The sequence below is a fragment of the Anser anser genome (assembly GCF_964211835.1).
Source record: "Anser anser genome assembly, chromosome: 9".
Classification (NCBI taxonomy): domain Eukaryota; kingdom Metazoa; phylum Chordata; class Aves; order Anseriformes; family Anatidae; genus Anser; species Anser anser.
Window position 1 is genome coordinate 23,703,554 of NC_139729.1, and position 21,805 is coordinate 23,725,358.

At 50.5% G+C, this 21,805-nt stretch overlaps 1 protein-coding gene across 5 annotated transcripts in view; it reads left to right on the top strand.

Moving 5' to 3' along the window:
- Positions 1 to 15,835, top strand: part of PLD1 (phospholipase D1) — a 64,308-nt gene extending 48,473 nt beyond the window's left edge. For all 5 annotated transcript variants that reach the window (XM_083848848.1, XM_083848851.1, XM_083848849.1 and 2 more), the window contains 8 exons: positions 2,030 to 2,140; positions 2,833 to 2,921; positions 5,576 to 5,689; positions 6,393 to 6,442; positions 7,582 to 7,716; positions 9,659 to 9,812; positions 10,351 to 10,465; positions 10,911 to 15,835. In XM_083848848.1, coding sequence (XP_083704974.1) covers positions 2,030 to 2,140; positions 2,833 to 2,921; positions 5,576 to 5,689; positions 6,393 to 6,442; positions 7,582 to 7,716; positions 9,659 to 9,812; positions 10,351 to 10,465; positions 10,911 to 11,135 — 993 coding nt within the window. In that variant the 3' untranslated portion in view covers positions 11,136 to 15,835. The remainder of the gene's footprint in view (positions 1 to 2,029; positions 2,141 to 2,832; positions 2,922 to 5,575; positions 5,690 to 6,392; positions 6,443 to 7,581; positions 7,717 to 9,658; positions 9,813 to 10,350; positions 10,466 to 10,910) is intronic.
- Positions 15,836 to 21,805: the final 5,970 nt, after the last annotated feature.

A 21,805-nucleotide genomic window follows, 5' to 3' on the forward strand; every position in this document is an offset into this window, starting at 1 on the left:
GGGCAGGATCAGTGCTGGCAGAGCTCCCGCGTGGGCAGAGGGGCTGAGCAGAGCGCGTGGGCTGCGCCGTGGAGGTGTGGGCTGGGAGCTCGGGCACAATCCGTCATCCTCTCGCGTCTGAACTTTGGGGCTTTGCTCACAGTAACGCTGCGATTGCACACGGGTTTTGCAAGACTCAAAAGGCCTGCCGCCAAAGGCAGTGCCAGTTTGTTCCCTTCTCTATTTCCATTCCAGCGCTTGCAGTTATCAGCCAAAGATAGCGCTGCAGAAGACGTGGCGCGGTGAGGCAATATCCAGCTCGTGATGTAAGTGCAATGAAGATTTAGTGCCCTGTCCATGACCAAAGCCCACCACACCTCTTTGAAGTCTGCGGGAGAGCTTGCATTGTCCAGGATTTATGATTTAGCCCAGAGCAAGCTGAAAATTTATTACTCTTGTGTCAGTTAGAGGAGCTGGAGATGACAAACCTGGCACAGCACTTGGCACTGCTGTGTGAGATGTCGCTGAGGGGAGAGGAAGGAGAACGGAGCTCTTGGTGGCGTGGCTGCGAGTAGCTCACGACGTTTTCTCCCGAGCAAAGCAGCGTAGGTTTAAAGCAGTTCATTTAAAGTACTCCGTCTGGAAAGGACGGGTCTCCAGGAGTGAGAGATGAAGCTGCACTGACTCTGCTGTGGTGCTTGGGGTGAGGGGTTGGCAGTGCCCAGCCTTCCCTGCTGGGTCACTGCCCCAGCTGTTAGGGAAATTAATTGCCCCCCGAAGGCCCTCAGCTGGGCTACAGCCAGCAGCACACCTTTGGTGGTGGATGGCGACCACAAAGTAATAGCAGGGCTCCAGGCGAAGGTGTCAGACAGGGATGGTAATACGGAGCAAACCCAAAGCTGGAGCTGGACGTGGGGAAGGAAAAGAAATCTGCTGGAGGGATTTCCAGGAAAAAATGAGGCTGAGCCCCAGAAAAGGACAGTTTTTGTTTTGTTTTGTTTTTTTTTTTCACATACTCACACATTTCACAGGTCCACGCTGTTTGGATCTTGTCCTGCGTATGAATGAACTGCTGTGCTGCTCTGATGGCAGTTTTGCGATATTTTAAGGCTATCGTTTCCACGTTTTTATCTTGACAACATTTAAAGACTGAGGCTAATCAAGACTAATTACTGTCCCTGAGCACTACCGACACGTAATTAAAAACGACGTGTTCATCTTGGAGACCGTCGCTCGGGGCATGCCCTCACTGCTGCTGGTCGCGCTGCGCCGGAGGCAGCTGTGGTGGCAGGGGGCTCGGGCTGCCACCAGGCTGCTGGACGCGGCCGAGGGCACAAGCAGATGAGCTGGCTCACGTTGGGTTGGTGCTGGTGCTATTGCAGGGGGAGAACGTGCCCAGGGGACCTTGCAGGATCCGCTTTAGAAGGGGATTTCCAGCACAAATAAATAAGTCAGGTTGGGCAGTTGGACTGCTATGAATGTTCAAAGTCGTATCGTCGCAAAGTGGGTGGCTGTTGCAAGAATTGTGTAGGAGAAATAAATGACCTCAGGTGCACGCGACAAAGCTGTGGTCAGCATTATCAAGCTGGCTGAATAATTATGTGCATTATTATTAGGAATTATTACTGTAGGAAAAGGCATTGACCCAGCTGGAGACCTCAGCTTTAAAAACAGCTGAGGAGGAGAGGTCACTGATTGGATGTGCGCCCCTAAAGCTTGGAAATTCAGATTGTTTTTAAAACAGCTTATTGTAAGACCTTAAGCAAGAGCAGGTCTTCTGGGCTACTTCTAATTCGTGTAGAGCTGCTTTGTTGGGAGAGAGGAACAAAGCAGCAACATGACAGTGCACTTTTTGTTTCTATCCAGACATTATTAAACATTAATTCTGTTTTTAAGCTTCCTTTTTGGTTATTACAAATGGTGAATGTTGCACATATTGCCTTATTTAGTGAGATCCTGAGAGGCAGCAATGCCTCTGAAATAATTCAGTTGCAATGCTGTGCCGTCCTGCATGGGGCTGAGGCAAAGGCGTCGGTCTCTTGCTTTCCAGGTGATCCGTTCTGCTGCTGACTGGTCGGCCGGCATTAAATACCACGAGGAGTCCATCCACAACGCTTACATCAGCGTGATAGAGAACAGCAAGCACTACATCTACATAGAGGTGAGTGGAAAGGAGGGAAAGCAGCAGGATCCTAACGCTCTGAGCAGGGCTTGCAGCCACCAGGAGGGTGGTACTTCTTTTGAGGGTTGGTCTTCTCTGAATTTTGAGACCTGTGGATATTAATACAGAATGTGCTGTGAATTTTTGGGACTGCTTCCACCAACTTCAGACAAGGCTGATGTGTGTGTACCCTGGCAGCCTTCTGACTATAGGGTGGGAAAGCACACCTCTCCTTTATGAACCTCTTCGCAAAGCTGCCAGCAACTTCTGTGGCCTGTGCAGCAGTCTTCCTGCCCCCTCCATGGCCCCCGTGCACGCCCCAAGCCCCCACGCATGAGGCTGCTCCTGCATCCCTGCAGCCTGGAGCTGCAGGAGTCTCCTGTGCTGGAGAGACTCAGCCTTGGCTGACCAGAGACACGGATTCTCCTCTTTTCTTATTTTTTTTATTATCCTGTTGTTAAGTTGCTCTTTGTATGAACTGTCTGAACAGAGCGATCAATAAGGACCAATTCATTCCCCAAGCAAGCACAGACACACACATCATCTAATTAAAAAAAAAAAAAAAAAGCATCCGTTCAGACAACACACAAAACACAGCGATCTTTAGTTGCTCTTTGTCTGAAAGTATGCAAATATTTATTTTGTGCATCTCTGGTATCCTGTGACAGTAGTTTTGCTTGTTTTTCCTGCAGAACCAGTTCTTTATTAGCTGTGCTGATGACAAAGTTGTCTGGAACAAGGTTGGCGATGCAATTGCTCAGAGGATTCTTAAAGCGCACAGGTAACCTCTTAACAACACAATGAAAGTCTGCCGGATGCATTTACGCAGTGTGGTTCAAAATAACATCTTAATGGACACCACACTACAATAGTTTTTCCAACACACAACCTGTGTGGGCAGACATCTACTTGCTTTTGCAGCAGTGAGATCCTTCAGTGGTTTCTGTGCTACCGTGCTACCAGGAAGGTTTTGGTTTTTGACCTACCCTGAAGCATATGTGTTTTGAGCGATGTAACTTGTTTGAAAAGCAAGTCCTTCGTGCTCTGCAAAGGTCACACCTTTGCTGCAGAGCAAACCAGCCTTGGCCTGTATGGCAGGGCAAGTTAGTGGATGAGGAGGTTGAACTGGGACGTGTGGGATGTGCCACTTACTTAAATTATCTGTAGAGAAGATTGCTTTTAAATTGGGGAAGCAAACACATGTCTAGGGTTTTACTGCAGGGTTCAGCTGTTGTTGGAACCACTTTTTCTGGTAAGTGCTGGAGGATATTTACAACCTGCAGCCACTGCAAGGGGACTGCAGCTTGTTCCTGGATGGATCAAACCCAGCTGCGTGTTAGGCACTCCTGTTGCATGAGAATGCCTAACCCCGTGCTGAAGTGAATACCACAGGCAGTGGCTTGTCGTCGCTTTGATCCCGGACCGCCTTGCTTAAGGTTGTTCTTCTGGAGCCTGTCTTTAAGATACGTGTATGTCGTAGTCTAAAACTGTGTCCTGGTCTTGCTGGGCTGATATAGAGAAAGCTCCCTGAACTGCTTTCTTTTACCTCTCACATGCTGCTGTGCCGTGCAATGATTGTTTTTTCCATGTAGCTGTGCAGAGCTCTGCGGGGCCTGCTTTCTCGGAGGTGCTCTCTGGAGTCTCAGAGATTTCACTCTCTTTGGTGCTTGTGCTTGGAAAGTCCCACTCGGGTAAAAGAGGCCACCCCCAGACAGACAGCAGCTCCTGCCTCTGAAACACCGCGGTAGCATCTGTAAGGCCACACGAATGCAATGAGACAGGCTTTATTCAGAGGTGCTGTGCGAGGATAAGCACTGTTCAGACTGGGAGAGCATGGGTGTTATCTGCTATGCCACTAACGACAGGGTGGAGTTGCCTGCGATCCCTGAGCAGCAATGCACAGCCCAAATAATTGAAGCAAGCTCAGGATGAAGGTGGATTTCCTCACCCAGGGTAAGTGAGGAGTCGTGCCAGTGCTGGGCAAGTTGTGAAGCAGTGGGAGCAGCGCTGTAGGAGGCTAGTCCCGTAACCATGGTCTGACCAGGCATCAGGGTGGGTCGGTCCAGAGAGCAGCTCCGTGCACTTTGGTGTCCCCCTGGATGGAAACCACTCTGGATTTTGTGCCTGTGGGAGTGGATTGCCACAGGCCTTTTTCAGCGATTGTTTTTAACAATGCTGCTGAGGTAGCAGCAAATTCCTCAGGTAATCTGAGAAGATTTTCCTCTTATATAAGGTTTCTGCGCAGGGAATCATTCTGTCCAGAAGTCAGAAAGCCTAATAAAAAAGGGGATTGTGCAGGTTCTTCAGTGACACATTTTCAGATGCAAGGCTCAATTCACTTCTTTATTGTTCCAATTTTATGCCAACACCGTGCTGAATTAATGTTGGTGATTCCTCACCAAATACTGTGCACGCTCCCGAGTGCTTGGCATTGCCAAAGGTTAAAAGTAAAGGCAGTCCTAAACATTTTGTATGAGATGCACAACTTCCAAACTGCCAGGGGAAAGCGGCGTAGGTGACCCACAGGTGCTTAATGCTGCAGTAAGTTTTTTAGCCAAGCTTGTACTTTTCTTCCTCTTCTAGACTAAATATTTTGTAATGATGCAATTAATAACATTCTTTTCTGGGCTTCCTCCCTTTTTTATGGGTGGATCTTTAATTTCTTTAATAAACATGGTGCTTAGACAAACAAGCAGCTTTGTGCAGAAGGCTTTTGTCGCTGTATCGCGCTCGCAGTACAGACAGCCTCAGACCCACAGCCATTTGTGCGGGTAAGGCCGCCTCGCCTGGGCCCGAGGTGCGCTGCCAAACGAAGGCCTGCTTGCGGGACGCCGCACAGCTGCGGGGAGGTGCTGGGGAAATGAAATAAAATTCCCTATGGTCGGAGGCCGCAGGCAGGGCAGGCTGGGGGAGCGCCCGGCGGGCCCTGCTCGCCACCTGGCGGCCTCCACCAGGCCTCCGTGGGTGCGGAGCCTCACAACCAGGCCGCAGCGTGGTCTGCAGCCCCTCTGCCAGCACCCACCGAAACTCTTCTGGTGTTCCTGACACCTGACAGTGTTCCTGACACCTAAAAGCCAGCATGGAGCGGGCACTTTGGGTCAGGTGTTGGCTTCCTGCCTGTCGTAGCTGTGGGGTCTCCGCTGCCGGGCGCCAGGCTGCGCCAGTAGCGGTGAGGCCGAGCCGTTGGGGTGCTCGGATGAACTTTCCCAGTGGCAGGCACAATCTGCAAAATAATTAGCGTGTCTGTCCCGTTGTGTGAAATGTGCTTTATCTTTGTCAGGTGATGAAGCCCCAAACCTGGAAATGCATTTCACGCTTTGCTCCCTTACAATTTCTCTAGTAGCCTTGGACAGAAACCAAGCCAGTCAACACAGAGAAAGCGAGACCAAGCGGTAAAATTTGCAGGCTAACATTTTCCCCAAACTGTCCCTTCAGGGAAAACAAGCGTTTCCGAGTGTACGTGGTGATCCCACTGCTGCCTGGCTTTGAAGGCGACATCTCGACTGGAGGGGGCAACGCGCTGCAGGCCATCATGCACTTCAACTACAGGTACCGCACGCTGCCTGCGGTGGTGGGGCCGCCAGAGACCCCCCCCAGTCCCTTCTGCATGATGTGGACAGCACGTTGCTCGCCCCAGCATTGCAGGCTCCCCTCTACCCCTACACAAAACCCCAATTCCTGACCCATTAGCTGCTCCCTGCATGCACTGTGGTGCTGTAAAACACATTTCTTTTCCTTTCTGCTCATGAAAACAGTTTTTTCACCTTTGAGGTCTCCACCCTCCCGCCCAATGCTCTTGCTCTCCTATAAGCAACTTCTACTGTGGTTCCTCCCCAGGGCTTCAGCTCTTTTATTTTTTATTTTTTTAATGAGATATTGGCTGTGGCTTTTTCAGACCAGCCGTACTCACCCAAACTCCCTGCATTTTGCAGACATTCTGCATGGTTTGTTTTTTTTGAGGTCCCCTCACACCCAGCCCTGCGGCTCAGACTGTAGCAGCCCTGCTTCAGAAGGCAGAAGTGCTTCCCAGTTCATACCCTGATGGTACCAACTCTTTTAGGAAATGAGCAGTCCTTGATACATTACCATTTGTATGGAAGGAATGTGCGCTCTGTAAGCACCATGTTTCTTCTGCTTGCATGGGGTATTTAAAAAGCATCTGTGTTTGCAATTTACCTCCCTGGGTTCTGCTTCAGCATATGCCATTGCCTCGAGACACAGTGGCGCTCACGGCTGCCTACCTTCTTTCCAGGACCATGTGCCGAGGAGAAAACTCGATCCTGGGCCAGCTGAAAGCAGAGGGTAAGAGCTGCATTCCTCTCTGTTATGGTCATAGGCTGCTGCTGTTGGATAGAGGCATCCGTAGCTGGGATCCTCCAGTTGCAGCATTAGGTAACCTGCAGCAGCCGGGAGCGCTGCAACCTCAAGTGATGGGGAGAGGCTCCCTGAAAGCTTCGCTGCCTCCTGCAAAATATAAATCGGGCAGCAAGGCCCTATCTGTAGCTCCTGGCTGGGCACAGCTTGTTCTTTTTACTGCTAGTAAAATGCATGCTAGTTGTAGTTGATGGGTCAGGTCTGGGTTGAGGCATCACGCTGGTGGGCAGCACTGCACATGATGAGCTGGCGAGTGACCTCAGCCTCTGCAGCACCCCAGCGCGGAGGTTCTTTAGGTCGTGTGAGCCTTGGCTGCCTTTCAGACCTTGTATTTGGACGCAGCCCCGATCCGGAGGAGGGAATGACCCCAGGGAGGAGCACGGCGCAGTTGCAGCTGCTCAGGATCCTGTTATTTGGAAAACGTCCTGAGCTGGGCCACACTGCTGGGAGCGGCGAGCCTGCAGCTGTACCGTGCCCCGGCACATCCCGGCCTGGTTTTGCCGAGGACAGACCTGCCTGATGGCAGCTCTGCTTTCCGTCCGTTTCCTCCAAGGGCACCCGCCTGGATGTGCTCTGGTGGGAATCGGCACCGTGAAAAATGGGTATCGCAAATGCAAGAGGCATCCGTAATGCTCGTTAGTTCTGGTGCTTTGTGTAAATCCGCACTGCAGACAATTACACGAGGACATATTTTCCATACTGTGCGTGGGCAAAACACCTGCTTATAACCTCCTTTCTGCAGGCCCTGCAGAAAAACAGTCGCAGAGTCCAGTTATTTTAAGGTGCTCGTATCAGTTGGGAGTACTTGCGTGCTGCATGAGGGAGGCTTGGGTTACTTCTCACCAAAGTGGTGTATCTGAGCAGGCAGCAGATCAGAGAGCCCACAGGTGTTTTTGAAAGTCTATTTTTAAACAAACATACTCCCAATACCTGCTTATGTGTTTTTGTAACACAAATTGCTAGAATTAATGCGTGCTGTTCAAACAGGGCTTTACATCAAGAGGATCTTTTTCTGCTCTCCTTCCCCCTCTCACGTCCCATTGGTTTTGTTCTCTCTTCGTTCGCAGTTGGAGATAAGTGGATCAACTACATTTCATTCTGTGGACTCCGAACATATGCAGAGTTGGAAGGAAAACTGGTCACCGAGCTCATCTACGTTCACAGCAAGCTGCTTATTGCTGATGACAACACGGTCATAATCGGTGAGCGGGGCGCTTGCGGGAGGGCCTGGTACCACTCCATCCACCGGGGTTTTTCCCTTAGCCACGTGCCCGGCGTGGGCTGCGATGCTGTGTGCTTTCCCGTGTTGTGAGTTCTTTCTTGTGAAACATTTTACTGTTAAAAAACAAACTCATAAATTCATCAGGAGGGTGGTAGGTAGGAGGGAGAAAAGGATTTGGAAAGCTGTCGTTTAATTTGTTTTTCTAGAATGGCTTTAAATCCCCGTGTAGCAGTTAAGAGAATCCCAGTGCAGGGAATATTGTCCATCTGTCTTGTATCAAACTCTGCTCTAGCAGGAAGACTTGTGAGACTTGTCATCTGTTCCTTAAAGAACAGAATGTGCCGTGAAATTTGGACGGTTTGGACAACATGTGTCATTTATCAGCTCCGTTTCCTAAGAATGGGGAAATAGGTTCTAACAAGTAATAGCTATCATTTCGTGTCTCTGTTACCATATTTATTATGAGACCAGGAAGCAAAGACAGGAGACCTTGGGCTCCGAATTGCACATTGCAGTAGAAAAGCAGAATTTGAGTCTGTTTCTTTAACAGAACCCTTTCCGATCTGTTATCTCAGCAACGAGAACTTTGCCAGAGAACAATTCCACACCAGATTTTGCAAGAGTTGAAATGCTCCCCTCACTCAAAGCAGCAGCTCAGCCCTTGTCTCGGATGACTCGTGCTTAGGTTCGCTCCGCTGTTACCCTCCCAGGGGTCAGCTCACGTCTCTGGAACGCCCAGCATCCTGGGGGTGGTTTTGTTCCTGGAGCAGGAGCAATGTTGTTGTGAGCGTGATGGCCCAGGGGCCTGAGACAGCTCCTTCCTTCTGTTCTCCAGGCCTGCGGGCTGAATTTTCTTACCGCACGTATATCCGTGCCATCTGGTGAGGTGATGGGGAGCCGGTGAGACTGCACTTACACCTAAAAAAGAGATGGAGGTGCATGGAAATAAAGTTCAGGAGAGGCTGTCAGGAGGTTAGAGCACTGAGGGAGCTTGGCTGGTGTTTCTTCTGGCAGTGTTAACTCCCCGTGAGAACGCTCAGTCGCAGGGAAGGCCAAATGGCTGACCGGTGTCTGGGGTCTCTTGCGGAGTTCAAGGCCGTGTCTGGACATTTTTTGTTGTTGGGTCATTTCCGTGGGTTACTGACCTGCTGGCTCCTGCCTTGGAGAGGCAGAGGGGCTTCCAGGCCCCTGACTGCTGGTGCTTTACTGCACTGGCAGTGACTAAGTTCTCAAATCCCCCAAAATTCCTGCCTTCCAAATGCAAATGGCAAACTTCCCCTCGTTACATCACTAAAGGCAAGGGTATTTACGCAGAGAGCCCTTGTGCATCAGTGAACTTGTCATCCAAACCCAGACCTTTGCAAGCTGCAACGTCCTTCAGCAAAAGCGTCCGGGAAGTTACAGAGAAACTCAACTTTTGAAAATTTTGGCTTTGTCTTGGCTGTGATTTAACCTTCTTCCAAGCTTGAAGCCTGCAAAAATGTGGTCTTGCCTTTCCCCGCGTCCTGTTTCAGTAAGGAAGCCCTCGGGTCGGGGTGAGCTCTGGCATCCCTTACTCCCAGAGCTCCTGCCCTGTGCAGCCTGAACCGTGGCGCTGAGCAGCGTGATGTAGGTGATACTCGTGAAGCAGTTGTGTCAGTTTTTCTCTCCTCTCAAAAATAAGTGGAATTCACTCAGTCCAGCCCTCCACCTTTGCCTGGCACGGGAGGGGCTGTAACCTTGGTGCTGTCTTTGTGCTTTATCGCTTACATCAGGAGTGCTGGGGTGGGAAAGCAGCTAAAAATTAGGCTGGCAGCGGGTTAATGGTACGTAGCGAAGCCACAGCTGTGCCCCCATGGAGACGAAGGGTGCGGGTGCTGCGGGGCAGTGGTGGGGTCTCACATGGCGCTGGGGTGTCACCGTCGGTTGTTCCCCACCACCAGGCTCTGCCAACATCAACGACCGCAGCATGCTGGGCAAGCGGGACAGCGAAATGGCCATCATCGTGCAGGACACCGAGACCGTGCCCTCGGTGATGGACGGGGAGGAGTACAGCGCCGGGAAGTTCGCCCAGTCCCTGCGGCTGCGCTGCTTCAGGTGGGGCGTGGGCAGCAGCCAGGGCGCGCTCAGGCTCACGCCTGGCCGAAGCCTTTAAAACCAAGGGAGCTGCTGCTGCTGTCTGTGCTGTAGCATCACCGGGCTGGGATCTAACCTAGCGTTCTGCTGCTGCGTTCCTAGAGCTAGGCTTTCTCCTGCCGTTCCCGTCCTTGGCTCGGCAGTTTGACTTACAAATCGTTTTGCTCAGGGATTTCTCTGGGAGCGCTCCTAAACAAGACAGTGATGTTTTGCCTCCAGATCCTGTTTTCACACTGCCTCAATTTTGGGTGGTGGTGTCTCTTCCTAATGGAAGTTTGTTCACTCAGAGCGACCATCTGGCTGACAACACAGCCGGTTTTTCATTAAGACCTTTTCCTCCTCCCCCCCTTCCCCCGTTTCCCATCTGCACAGAAAGAAGGGAGAAAATGAGGCAGCGTTAAGGCTGAGGACACTTTTCCTTTCTGGGCATGTCTCAAGACAGGGAGCGCCCGGAGCTTTGGCTTGGGCAGGCATCAGTCCCTTCCTCTTCTCTTCTCAGGGTTGTCCTCGGCGGCTCTGATCTCAATCCAGACCACCAGGATCCCGTCTGTGAGAGATTCTTCAAGGAGGTGTGGATCTCCACAGCAGCTCGCAACGCCACCATCTTCGATAAGGTGACGCCTTGTCCCCTTGCAGCCGGGAGGGCCAGGGCAGCAGGGCCGGCTCCTGGGGTGGGTCAAATGAACAAGTAGGGTCGGTGAAATGCAGTAGCTGGGAACAAGAAACTGGGCTGCGTGCATCCTCGCATCACCCGGGTGTACTTCCTTACTTCTAGCTGGCCATAGCGTAACTGGAGTCAAAACAATTTTTTACTTCTGGTTTTTAATGACCTTTCGCAGTGATCAGAGAAAGCCCTGGGCTTTCCTCTCTGCATGCTCCAACCATGCCACAGACGGCAGCCGTACCACAGATGCACCTTGTCCCTCCTCGCTCTCCAGGCTGTTAATTTAGTTGCTCCCATCCGGGCAAATATTTGTTGGATGTTTTGGTCTCTTTTGGAAAGTCCACGTCGCAGTGTTTGCCCTGCGCTGACCTGTCCCTTCTTTCTGTTTCGCTCAGGTGTTTCGATGCCTGCCCAGTGACCAGGTGAATAATTTAGCCCAGCTGCGTGACTTCATCAACAAACCAAAATTAGCAAATGATGATCCTGCAAAAGCAGCAGAAGAATTAAAAAAGATCCGTGGGTTTCTAGTGCAATTCCCCTTCCGCTTCCTGGAGGAAGAGTACTTGCTTCCCTCCGTCGGAACAAAGGAGTCCATGGTACCCATGGAGGTGTGGACTTAAGAAGATGTAGACTGCTTTACATTTTCAAGTCTGGTTCTTTAGAGACAAGTTGATGAACAATATGTGATTTCTGAAAGCTGTTCATTGCGAAGGGCGGCAAAAAAAGACCTCCACCAAGCTAATGTGCCTTTCTGAAGGATTTTGGTGGAGGAACTGCAAGCAAATCAACACTAGCAAAGGAGAAGAGGGGAAAGACTTGGAAATTATGGCAAAAAAAAGAAGTTTCTTGTCTGAAGGAGTTACTTCTAAGACACGTTCCGAGCACCTTAAGGATGCAGGCCACTTCCTGGGATAGGAACCAAATCCTAACTGCTGTTGTTACCACTGCCAGCTGTGTACTGTGGTTGCGTACGTTCCGTGATCGTGCTGTGGCTGCGCAGGAGTCGTGGGCTGCGTGTGCTTTCTCAGGCTTTCAGGTACCCGTGCATCGGCTTGCCGGAGCCCCTCACCTCGCCTCGTACGCTGTCCGAGCCCTCGTGCAGCTCACCACAAAGCGCTGCCATGGGCTGTCCGACCATCTCAGCTTGCCAAGCACAGACATTTCACTGCTTAGATGGAAACATACGAGCAATCTTTTATCAGAATCAGTATTTTGGTCTCTGCTCCCCTCTAGGTGGGGAGAAAATACTGTTTTTTTTACTACCGCTAGAGCAATCAGCATGTCTTACACGTAGCATGGCACCGTGTAGGCCTTGGCAAAGGGCAGCCTCACTGGAGCTAGCTGAAGGTGCTGGAAGTCAGTGGCATTTTCTGGCCTTTACAGAAATGCAGCACATCGGTTTGTATAAACTGTGCCTGAAGGCTTTCTTCAAGAGAGAACCAAGTTTTAAACTAAAAGTCGTAGATCTCTGGAGCTGAAGGAGGACAAGGCGCTGAGTGTGATAGGGAACAGAGGCTCAAAAGCCACCGTGGGCCATGCTAAGCTCTGTGCTCTGGGCCCTTTACTCATGCGTTTGTATATTACCCAGGTAGGCTTCTCTTTCCGTTCCTTTCCCTCGCCATTTAAAAGAAGGGAAAGGCCGCTGAGCTAGAGGTGAAGCCTCAGGCCGGCTGTGCTCGCCCTGAGCTGACACATCACTTTGCAGACTGGGTGAAGGCAAGGGGAAGGGGAGCATTTAGCAAAACCTCGTCTCTGATCTACTTTGTTAATACACCAGCCACAATCTTGAGCCTGGTCATGCAGGATGTCTCCTCAATACAGGTGGAACTCCGTTTCCAAGCTTTTTTGCACCTCACAGTATAGCGAAGCAGCGATTTTATTAGGCATCCCTGGGCAAAACACTACTGTCTTGGGCCAGGACGTGGCTTGGTGGGTGCCACCCTGGGCCTTTGCGCCGTCCTCCGTCCCACAGTGAGCTGCGCCTCCCAGTTTCATGTTCAGCACCAGCTGCGGTGCTGGGAGAGGCGCTCCCCAGCGGCGCCACGTCAAACACTAAGAGAGCAGGCTGCTAGGAATGCCTAACGGGAGCCTGATCTGCAGAAGTGGGAGCTGAGCTCCTCTGCCGTGTGTGCAGCCAAGGACTGCCTTCGCTAGCGGGGCTTGGTTGAGGTCTGACCTGTGTTCCTACGGGTGCCCAGCCCTCCTCAGTCAAAAGCCCAGCTGATCTGCCATTTAATTCAGTTCATAATCAAGTTTCTTTTTTCTATTTTGACTCTGCCAACAGTCTCACCTGTTTTTAACTGGAGAGGAACCACACTGGTCACCCAGCTGTCCTCAAAACGTAGCTGGCACCACATTTTAGCTGATTGTCTTTTCTGCCTTCAGAAACCTAAATAGGCACCGGGTAATTCTGCATGCTGCATCGCCTGCGTAAGCAACGCACACCGACGTTTCTCCAGGCAGCCCAAGTTTTAGCCACTTCCTACAGTTCCCACTTTTTTATGCTTGTGTTTTGTAGATGCAATTGCAAATTACTCCTTTCTGTTTGGTGAATCTGTGGTCCGGTTAGCCTGTTGGGAGTGCATGGGCAGCAGTTTGTGTGATAATCTTTGATCCAAGGGACTGATGCTTTTGGCCGGCATGCTGCTAGCAGATAAGTACATTCCCTTGATTTTTTTCCCTTAAAAAAAAATCAACCTGGGGTCACCCCCTGCAGAGCCAGAGCAATATGCCATGCCTCGACCATTTGCAATCAGAGGAGATCAAAGGTGTCTTGTTATTTCACATCAGTGCTAGTTCAGAGCTTTTATCTCTTGATGTGTTTTTAGCTGGTTTAGTTTGAACAAAGCTGCTAACTTCAAACAATTATAGCCTGTCAGAACCATTGTAAGTCACCCAGGTCTGTAGGCATAGTTGAAAAGGAAGCATTCAACCCCGCCACCATACACGTGAACCTTGCAGTATGAGGCTCCTGTCATCTTCTAAGTGCTCTTATTGTCCCCGTCCCCATATTAGCGAAGTTTCTTATAATTGTTAAATTATACTTAGATTGTCTTTTAAGGTGGCAGCAAACTACTGGGGCTTTGTAACTCGGGTGGTGTTAATGGAGTGTGGCTCTGCGGGCCCTGGACCGCTGATGGCACTGGATCGTTGTCCAGTGGATGCTCGGCTCTGCACCCTCGTGCTCAGAGCTGGCAGCGCCCCGTCTGTCCTCTGCTGCCCTCCTCAGAGAGCCGGAAGAGTTCTGTTTCTTATATTAAGAAGCCTGTGAGTTTTAACACCTCGAGAGAGTTGATTTCTGCACCTGAACAATCACTACTTGGCAGTCCTTAATGCCAGAGAGGTTTTGCTTTTCGTACCTTCAGACTGCAGAGGATGGCTCGCAGACATACAGTACTGTAACAAGTGATGTGGGTTCAAGCACTAGCAAGCCTGGAAACACAAACTGTTTCTTGTGGCATTTATTCCTTAGAACTGCACGAAATGAGAGATGTTTCTCCCAGGCTTCGGCTTTATTTTGTAGTTGAACCTGAGTACAACACTTCTTTTTTTTTTTAATTTATTCCTTAATATATGCCACTTCTGGAACTCACACTCAGTATTGTATCTTCGTTTTTAATTTTTTTAAATATTCTCGTATTTTAAAATATAGATACTGTTGTATAAATGTTGGACTGGATAAATGTCTCATTGTAGAATTGATGCATGGTTTAAAACTGAGGGATAAATGTCATCCTATGTTAAGGACTTTACTAAAACTAATTTGTCAGAGAACTCGAGTGCTTCAGCTCCTGGTCTCAGCCTCAGCGTGCTGCTGCTGGACGTGCGTGGAGGCAGCCTTCTGTGGCCTGACCTTGTTTGCAGCTGACTGATGTGCTAACGGAGTCCCCAGGCTAGCAAGTGCATTTGTCAGCTCTTATCCCAAGCAGGTGCCTTTCGGCTAGCGCGAACACAGGACGTGTCTGTTGGCATTGCAGTGGGACGTCGCTTTTTCCAGTGGAAGTGCTTAGCGCAACCAGCAGGCGAGCAGCCCAAGCTGGCCGGCGCTGCTGCGGCAAACCTGCTCCCCACCCAGGGCAGCCACCGCCGAGTTCACCCGACCTGATGTCGCCTTTGCTGGATTAAGCCCCAAACGCTCCGTTTTCATTTCTTTTGATCAGGTTTCACAAAACATTTTCACAACCCTGGTGCTGGCCCTGGGGGGGACCTCAGGGTGGGTTTTGCCTAGCTAACGGTAATAAGTCACGGTATCTTTGCTCCTTCCAAGGAGACAGCCAGGCACAATCAAACTCTGACTTGGTTCGCTGTTATTTCGGTGTAACAGTTGCTCTGTGCACTCATAGCTAGGACACCCTGGGCTTGTAATCCGTGCACAGCAGCTGCATTTACGGACCGTGGAAAGCCGTCCGAACGGGCCTTTAGTTGAATGCCTCTTCCTTCTCCTCCTGCCCAGTGGGAGGACCCAAATCTGAGTCCACCTCCGTCAGCTGCCGGGCTGCTGCTCTGCCTTCGCAGCACGAGGGACGCGGTCTGTGGGATGTGCTGGAGGCCGAGGCGAGGAGAGCAAGAGGCCTCCGAACCGGGTAGATGGTAGAGGCTGGCATCTCTTGGGTGGCCGCAAGACTCGAATGCACACACATTTTGTGGCGCTCGTGCTGCACGTTGGCTGGAATGGGCAGTCCCTGTCGCACAGCTGAGATCCTGCTGAAACCAGGAGCTTTGCAAAACTGAGGTTTAAACCAGGAGCGTAACGCCATGGCAGTATAACACCGTGGCAGCGAATCAAGTTAAACATGTAGAATTAAGGTAAATCCAAGTGGAACACACACTGAAACTGTGTATCAGACCACTGAATGCAAGGATCCTCTCTGGGTTTCTTTTTTTCTTTTTTTTTTTCCTGCCTGCTTTCTTGTTGTATTTTCAAATCTTTGTGATTATTCTGGTTTTAGTCTCCAACTGAGTTTTCATAAAGTGTCCTAGATGTAAATAATTAAATAACTTACCTTTTTCCTGACACTCGGGAAAAGAGAAAAAGTGCCAGAAGTCACCGTTCTGGGATTGTTTTTCTAAATTGTGTCTCTAGCAAAACTAATCACCAAAATGAGAGCTTCCACTTCAGGTGTGAGTGCAGGTGTCCGTGCGTCTCTGCCTTCCAGTGGTGCCGTTGTGAACACTGACTATCCCTTCTGTGAAGGCTGCTGGAATTGAGTTTTGTACCCTTGTTTCTGCTGATGATTGCTTTCCTTTCCACTCGGTTTGTGTTTGGTAAATGAATGTGTATTAACGGACTGAAAATACAACAGACCATCATGTGTCAAAACACTCGGCTGCAGTCTCGTTCCTGCTTGTTTGGGGAATACGGCCACATCTGGCCTGGGGGGCAAATTCTGTCCTTGCCAGGCATTGCTGCCCCAGCTGCTGAGCAGCAAGAGCTGATGGGAAAAGGCCCCAGCGTCCCCAGAAAAAAAAATAAAAAAATAAAAATAAAAATAGGGCTGGACAGAGTCATTGGGGTTTTTCCAGGAGAGAGAAATTACTGAAGTAGAACAGCACAGAAATAAAATTGGACTTCTTGAAATAAGTAAATAAATAATCCTGTTTTAATAATCCAGAAGCATTATGAAAGGCACAGACAGAAACAGTCCGTCTCCAAAATGGAATTAACTTTCCACTGTCCCTTTTAACTTTCAGTAAAGGAAATTCAACATTGAGAGAGGAAAAAGCAGATTACTGTTGACCTCCAGGGGGAAAAGAGATGAATAAAGCATCAGTGGCATTTCCAAGCTCTCCTGCAAACTGAAAACATATTAACTTATCTGTTTCTTAGGCTTCCTCTCCCTCTTCAAATGCCAAAGGGCTCTCTGCATCTTCAAAACTTCCTGATCCGTTCTGCACCCTCGATAAATGCAATAAACCAAGCCGGGGGAGCTGGGGGCGTGCTGGTGAAGAGGGAAGGGCGGCTGCTGCCACCACCAGCTCCAGCAGCCGCTGCTGCCTCGCAGCTGGCTTGCTGCATCCCGCACCACGTCTCGCAGGTAGAGAGAGGTGGCCGCAGGAGGAGGTAGGTGGCAGCAGGCAGGCGTGGGGCTGGGCCCGGCAGTCACTGCCCACACTACGGGCACGGCGCTAGCACGGCGCTAGCAGTAGCCACCTAGTAGTAGCCACCTAGTAGACAAAGCCGTGTTGTCTCCGTGCTTATCTCAGCATGCAATTGGCCTGAAACCAGGCGTAGCTTTGAAGCGAGGGGGTTTAGGAGCTCGTACAGCTTTATGGCGAGGATCCAGCATGACATCAGGGCCCCACAGGTGTGAGGGAGAGACAAAATTGGGCACCGTTTGCTGCTTTTGCTGTTTTCTCTCTCACACGCATAGGCATGCCATGTTTTCACTGGGTATGACTTCCCTCCCAACCATTAGCCCACTAAAATACAGGCAAAAGGCAGCTTACGGGGTACAGCTGGCATAAATTGCAAAGGGGAGGCACAGGTGCACTGCCTGCACCGAGGGCAACGGCAAAATTCCCTTTCACTTCCCTACAGCCACAGAGTTCGCTTGATGAAAGACTCGCAAAGCCTCTAATTTGGTCACTCCTCGCTGAGCAGAAATGCAGCCCACACATGCCTCGAACAAAAAGAGCAATCACCGCTACGTTTAATAGACACACGCTTTCCAGGACAGCTTTCTCTAGCCACTTGTGCCAAGACCGTTCCTGCCTCAGCCCACAGGTAAGCCTCTGTGGCCAACGTGCCCGCAGATGTCCCAAGCCAGAGAGGGACGGGAAGAAATCCTGCCCCCCACACCAAGCAGGTCTGCTCTTTGGGCCCTCGTTAGCCATGTATTTATGCACTGAGCTCTCAATAAGTCGTCAACTTTTTGATTAGTGTCAGCCTTTTGCGTGTGTGAAATCACTAGCACCTTTTAGTTATTTTTGTAGAGGAGGAAAGCAGGGAAGAAATAAAAGGTTTTGTCAGACAGGTCCAAAGGCACCTAAAAAACCAGGTTTCTTCTCCCTGCTAAAAATCAATCTGTTTTCGTTTCTCTGCAATTGTGCCAGCTCTTCAGATTCCCAAGTACATCTCTGAAGCACTGATGCGGTTGAGCAAAGGCTTTAAGAGCCTGAATCCCAACAGTAGCTTGAGTGAAATGCTCAATTTTTTTTATTGGAAAAATTAAAAGTGACAGTTTCAAAATTGGTTCCACTGCTCTGATTGATTGCTCGGAATGATTATGGTAAGATTTTCTACTAAGGCTCATGGCCGGGGTGGAAATTAAGTTGGAGAGAGGAGGGAGGAAAAAGTTCTTAAAAAAGAAGAAATTACTCTGCAAGGGAAACAGCTTATACCCAGGATCAACGATGAATAATCTCTCCATATTCAGCCTGATCTCGATAATTAAACATCCTGTTACCACTTGAGGACAAAGGAGGGGAAGACAGCGTTATCAGGGCCTCACAGGTTTCTGTTATCTGGAGCTCAGCAGTGCCCGGAGGAAGCGAGGAGTGGGGCACGTGCTGCTCAGCAGCCCTGTGGCGTGCTGCTCGTGGCCTTTCCCTGCGGCGTGTCTGTGCTGGGAGAGCTGCCCTGGGCCAAGCTGCGTGGCTGGATAAGGGTGAGGAGGGCCGGATCCTGCGGGGCGGATGGGCTCGGGGTCCTGGGTGAGGCTGCAGCACTTGCTCGCAGCTAGGAGGGCAGTGTGGGCACAAGGGAAACTCAGGCAAGAGCTGGGCCCGTCTCTTCAGCTGGAGGAACCACCAGGGCCACGTCCGTGGCTGCACCAGGTCTTCGGCACCCAAGGGCGCTCTGCACCATCTGGGCAGATGCCGTCCCACCTCCAGGGTCTTCATCTTTGTTTGGCCTTGCCAGGCCCTTGTACCTCCCCTTACACTCCTGCAAATGCTGCTTGTGGCACAGCTTCTCAGGTGCCTGCAGCCAGCCCTGGCCCCAGCTCCTGCCCAGGGTGCTGGAGCTGGGAGCAGGGCGAGCCCTCGCCCACCAGCCCTCGGGGAGGGTCTGCGCCCCTCGCCGCCTGCGCCAGGTCACGGTTCCTGAACTGAGTTATCATCCAGCCGGAGACCAAGCTTCCAGCTCCCTCCTGCTCTGCTCCGGCTGTGCTGCCTTTGGTGTTTATCGCATTCCTCTGGTTTATCTCGCAAAACAGACACAAAAGTATTTATATTCTCTTTGCTGGGTTGGCATCCTGATTTTGTTCTCTACCAGCCTGGCATACATGGAGGGACCCCAGCCAGGCCTTGCAGGCTGGAACGCCAGTGTCGTATGTCCCTGGCACCAATGTAAAGTGCATCTTCATGAGAGGACTCGGTGTAATTGCCCAGCATCTTTTAATTTTCGCTTGAAAGATGGGTTTGGGACTTCACATTTCGGTGTTTCTTTATGTTTAAGGATTGCACGTTTTAGACATGTTTCCCTTTCAAATAGATGGATGGTTTATGAAATCGAACACAAAGCTGTGTAACCTCAGAAACATGAAGTAGGTGCTGTATATGGGATTAATTTTAAGCATAGCAATGGCTTTATTTGTGTGGAAAAGCCCCATTTTGGCTGATATCAGATGCGGACGCGAGGAACTCCGGAAAGGAAGGCAGGCGTCGCCACAAGCCCGGCCCAGTGCGGCAGTCGAAGGCTGTTTATGAAGACAAACACGTTTATTACGCTAAAACCTGCCCGAGGAGGCACGGCTGGAGCTTTGCAGAGCCCCCCGGCCCTCCTCAGCGAGGCCCGGGCCCCCCCTGGCCTCTAGGGGGTGCTGCGGCCTAACGCAGCCGCGGCCTCGCGCAGCGCCGCACCCCGGGCCTGCCCCGGCCCCCCGGGGGCCGCAGCCCGGCGCCTCCCGGCCCCCCGCCCGCAGCCTCCGCCGTGCCCCCTGGGCCCTAAATACATCCCCCCGTCGGAAACGTGGCTCCCGAGGGGCAGCGTTAGCTCTCAGGCGGCTCGCTGCGATATGTATCTCGGTGTTTTCTTGCAGGCCGTATCTGCGTGACATCAGTTGTGCGGGCTGAGAATGCTTACAAGCCTATTTCCTGCTGCAGGATGATCGCATTATGCACAATTACACACTCTAGGAATTTCTCCTGAGATCCAGATGGGTACAGGCTGGAGTGGCTGAGGAGCCAGCGCGTGTGCAGAATAATGAATCATTCATTGAAGCCTACACGCCAGCTCCAAGCTCTTGGGTTGCGCGCGAGTGTGTTGAACTGCACTAGTGACTTATTACCCTAAAAAAGCCTGAATCATCTAAATCATTCCAAATTTGGTTTCCACTGTGTCCGTATACTTTCTGTGTCTCCCCATTTCATTATTATTATTTTTACCATAAGAGAAAGATTTACGCAGATATTACTTAAAATGCCTTGGCAGGAGCAGTCTCCCCGAGCCGAGACGTGCTGCTTCAGAGACTTTTTTTTCCCCAGTACAATCAAAATCCGGTTGTCAGTGTCCACATGGTTGCTGTCCTGAAACAAGTCTCAGACCAGTACTTGCTCCCAGTACATTACCGGTGGGGACGGCAGCCGCAGCAGGAGAGCTGTTAGGCAGTTGCACCGCAGCACCTTGCCGGGTCCCAGCACCCTGCGATGCTCAGGGACCCAGAAGCACATCATTTCTCTGCCCTGGAAATCTGACAGCCTTATATAGGGCAGAGCAGACTGCAAACATGGAGGTGATATTCATCCTCATGATGGGCAAGAATCTCACGTGCAGGATTTTTTTTCTACATACAAGTAAACTGATCACTTTCCTGCCCACTGTCAAATCCCTGTAGGAAAGCCGTGTGTTGCCGTGTCACATGAAGGACATGCCTCACATACAGAGAAGATGAAATTCTGGGGCTGGAGCAGCAGACAGAAGAGCAGAGAGCCCAGGGGTCGTGCTGACCTTCCTGGAGAGGAAGAGCTGGGGCTGCAGCGCCAGGGACAGCGGTGCGGCACTCACCCACCCGCCTCCTGCTCCCTGAGCTGGGGCACCGTCACCGGCACAAACCGCCATCCCGCTTGGCTCTGCTCTTTCAGGAGATCAGTCCGGTGCATGGCGTGATGTCAAACGCTTACCTGAGATCCAGATATATTTTATTCACTGATCATTATCTGCCGGCTCAAAAGACCGGAGCATATTTGTTAGCTAAGGATTTCCTTTTAGGGAGCTGGCAGCGGATTACAGTGGCTGTGTCTGACGGTGTGTAATCTAAGCTGTCACCCACATTTCCAATATTTTACTGCTGGTAGGGCTACAGAAGGGCTGTAACTGAGGGGAGGTGTGGAGGCACAAGTCTCCTGCGACCATGCAGATCACATCTGCTGCATCTCCAAGTCCTCTGAATTTACCTTTGGTTTCTTTAATCCTCCCAAGGATCGTATTCTCAGACTTGCTTCCCTAAGGCAAAGATCTTCAGTTGCTTATCTCTTCTTAAATAAGAACTAAAAGTCATGTATAGATATGTGGATCCAGGATCTGCAAAAATGCTGAATATAGTGAGATAAATAAAATGAACTGGCTCTATCCCCTTGCCATGGTAACACTGCAACACACACTTGGAAGAACCCTGCCTCTTGCACAGGACAGCACGTTCTCCTTTCATTCCTTATAAGTCTGCAAAAAGAAGTTAATGTAGGGCTTAATGGTACACAGCCTTTTGCTAGATTTCTGATTTCAGCCATTTCCCTGTCCAGGTGGGTTAGCAGGTGCCCAGCATCTTCAAACCGAAGCGAACATTTTCTAGCACTACATGAAGTAATGCCATTTTCACCCTCTAAGCTTCTTTCTCTCTGATTAAACAGTTGTTGCTTTTCTTGGTTTTACTGTGTTTAATCTCAACATTGGTATTAGGCTGATGCGCTCGTTATGTTCCCAGATTCCTTAATCTGTCAGAACCTGAAACAGCATACAGGCAATACTGGTAAAGGTGAGTGCAGCTGTTTTGCATGCCTGGAGAAAGCTGTTGTCTTACAGGTTTTTTCATTATCTTTAATAGGCAATTTTAGGTCAGCTGTGTCTTGACTCTTACACTAGATCATGTTAGAGACAGAAAACAAAGGCTGAAAGAGAGCCTGCGTGTTTCAGGAGCCCAAGTCCTATTTTCCAAAAGCAATGTGGGTTTTTAGCATTCAAAGTGCCATCGACTAGCAGGCAGACTAGCTCTCAATGCTCATTTTTGCAGAGAAGAAGCCTAATTCCCCTTCAGCAAACAGCCTGTGTCAGCTACACCACTTGCAAAACTCATACTTTGCTGTGTATGTCATTGAGGTGCTTCTGAGAGCATGATTGCTCTTAAATCGCCAA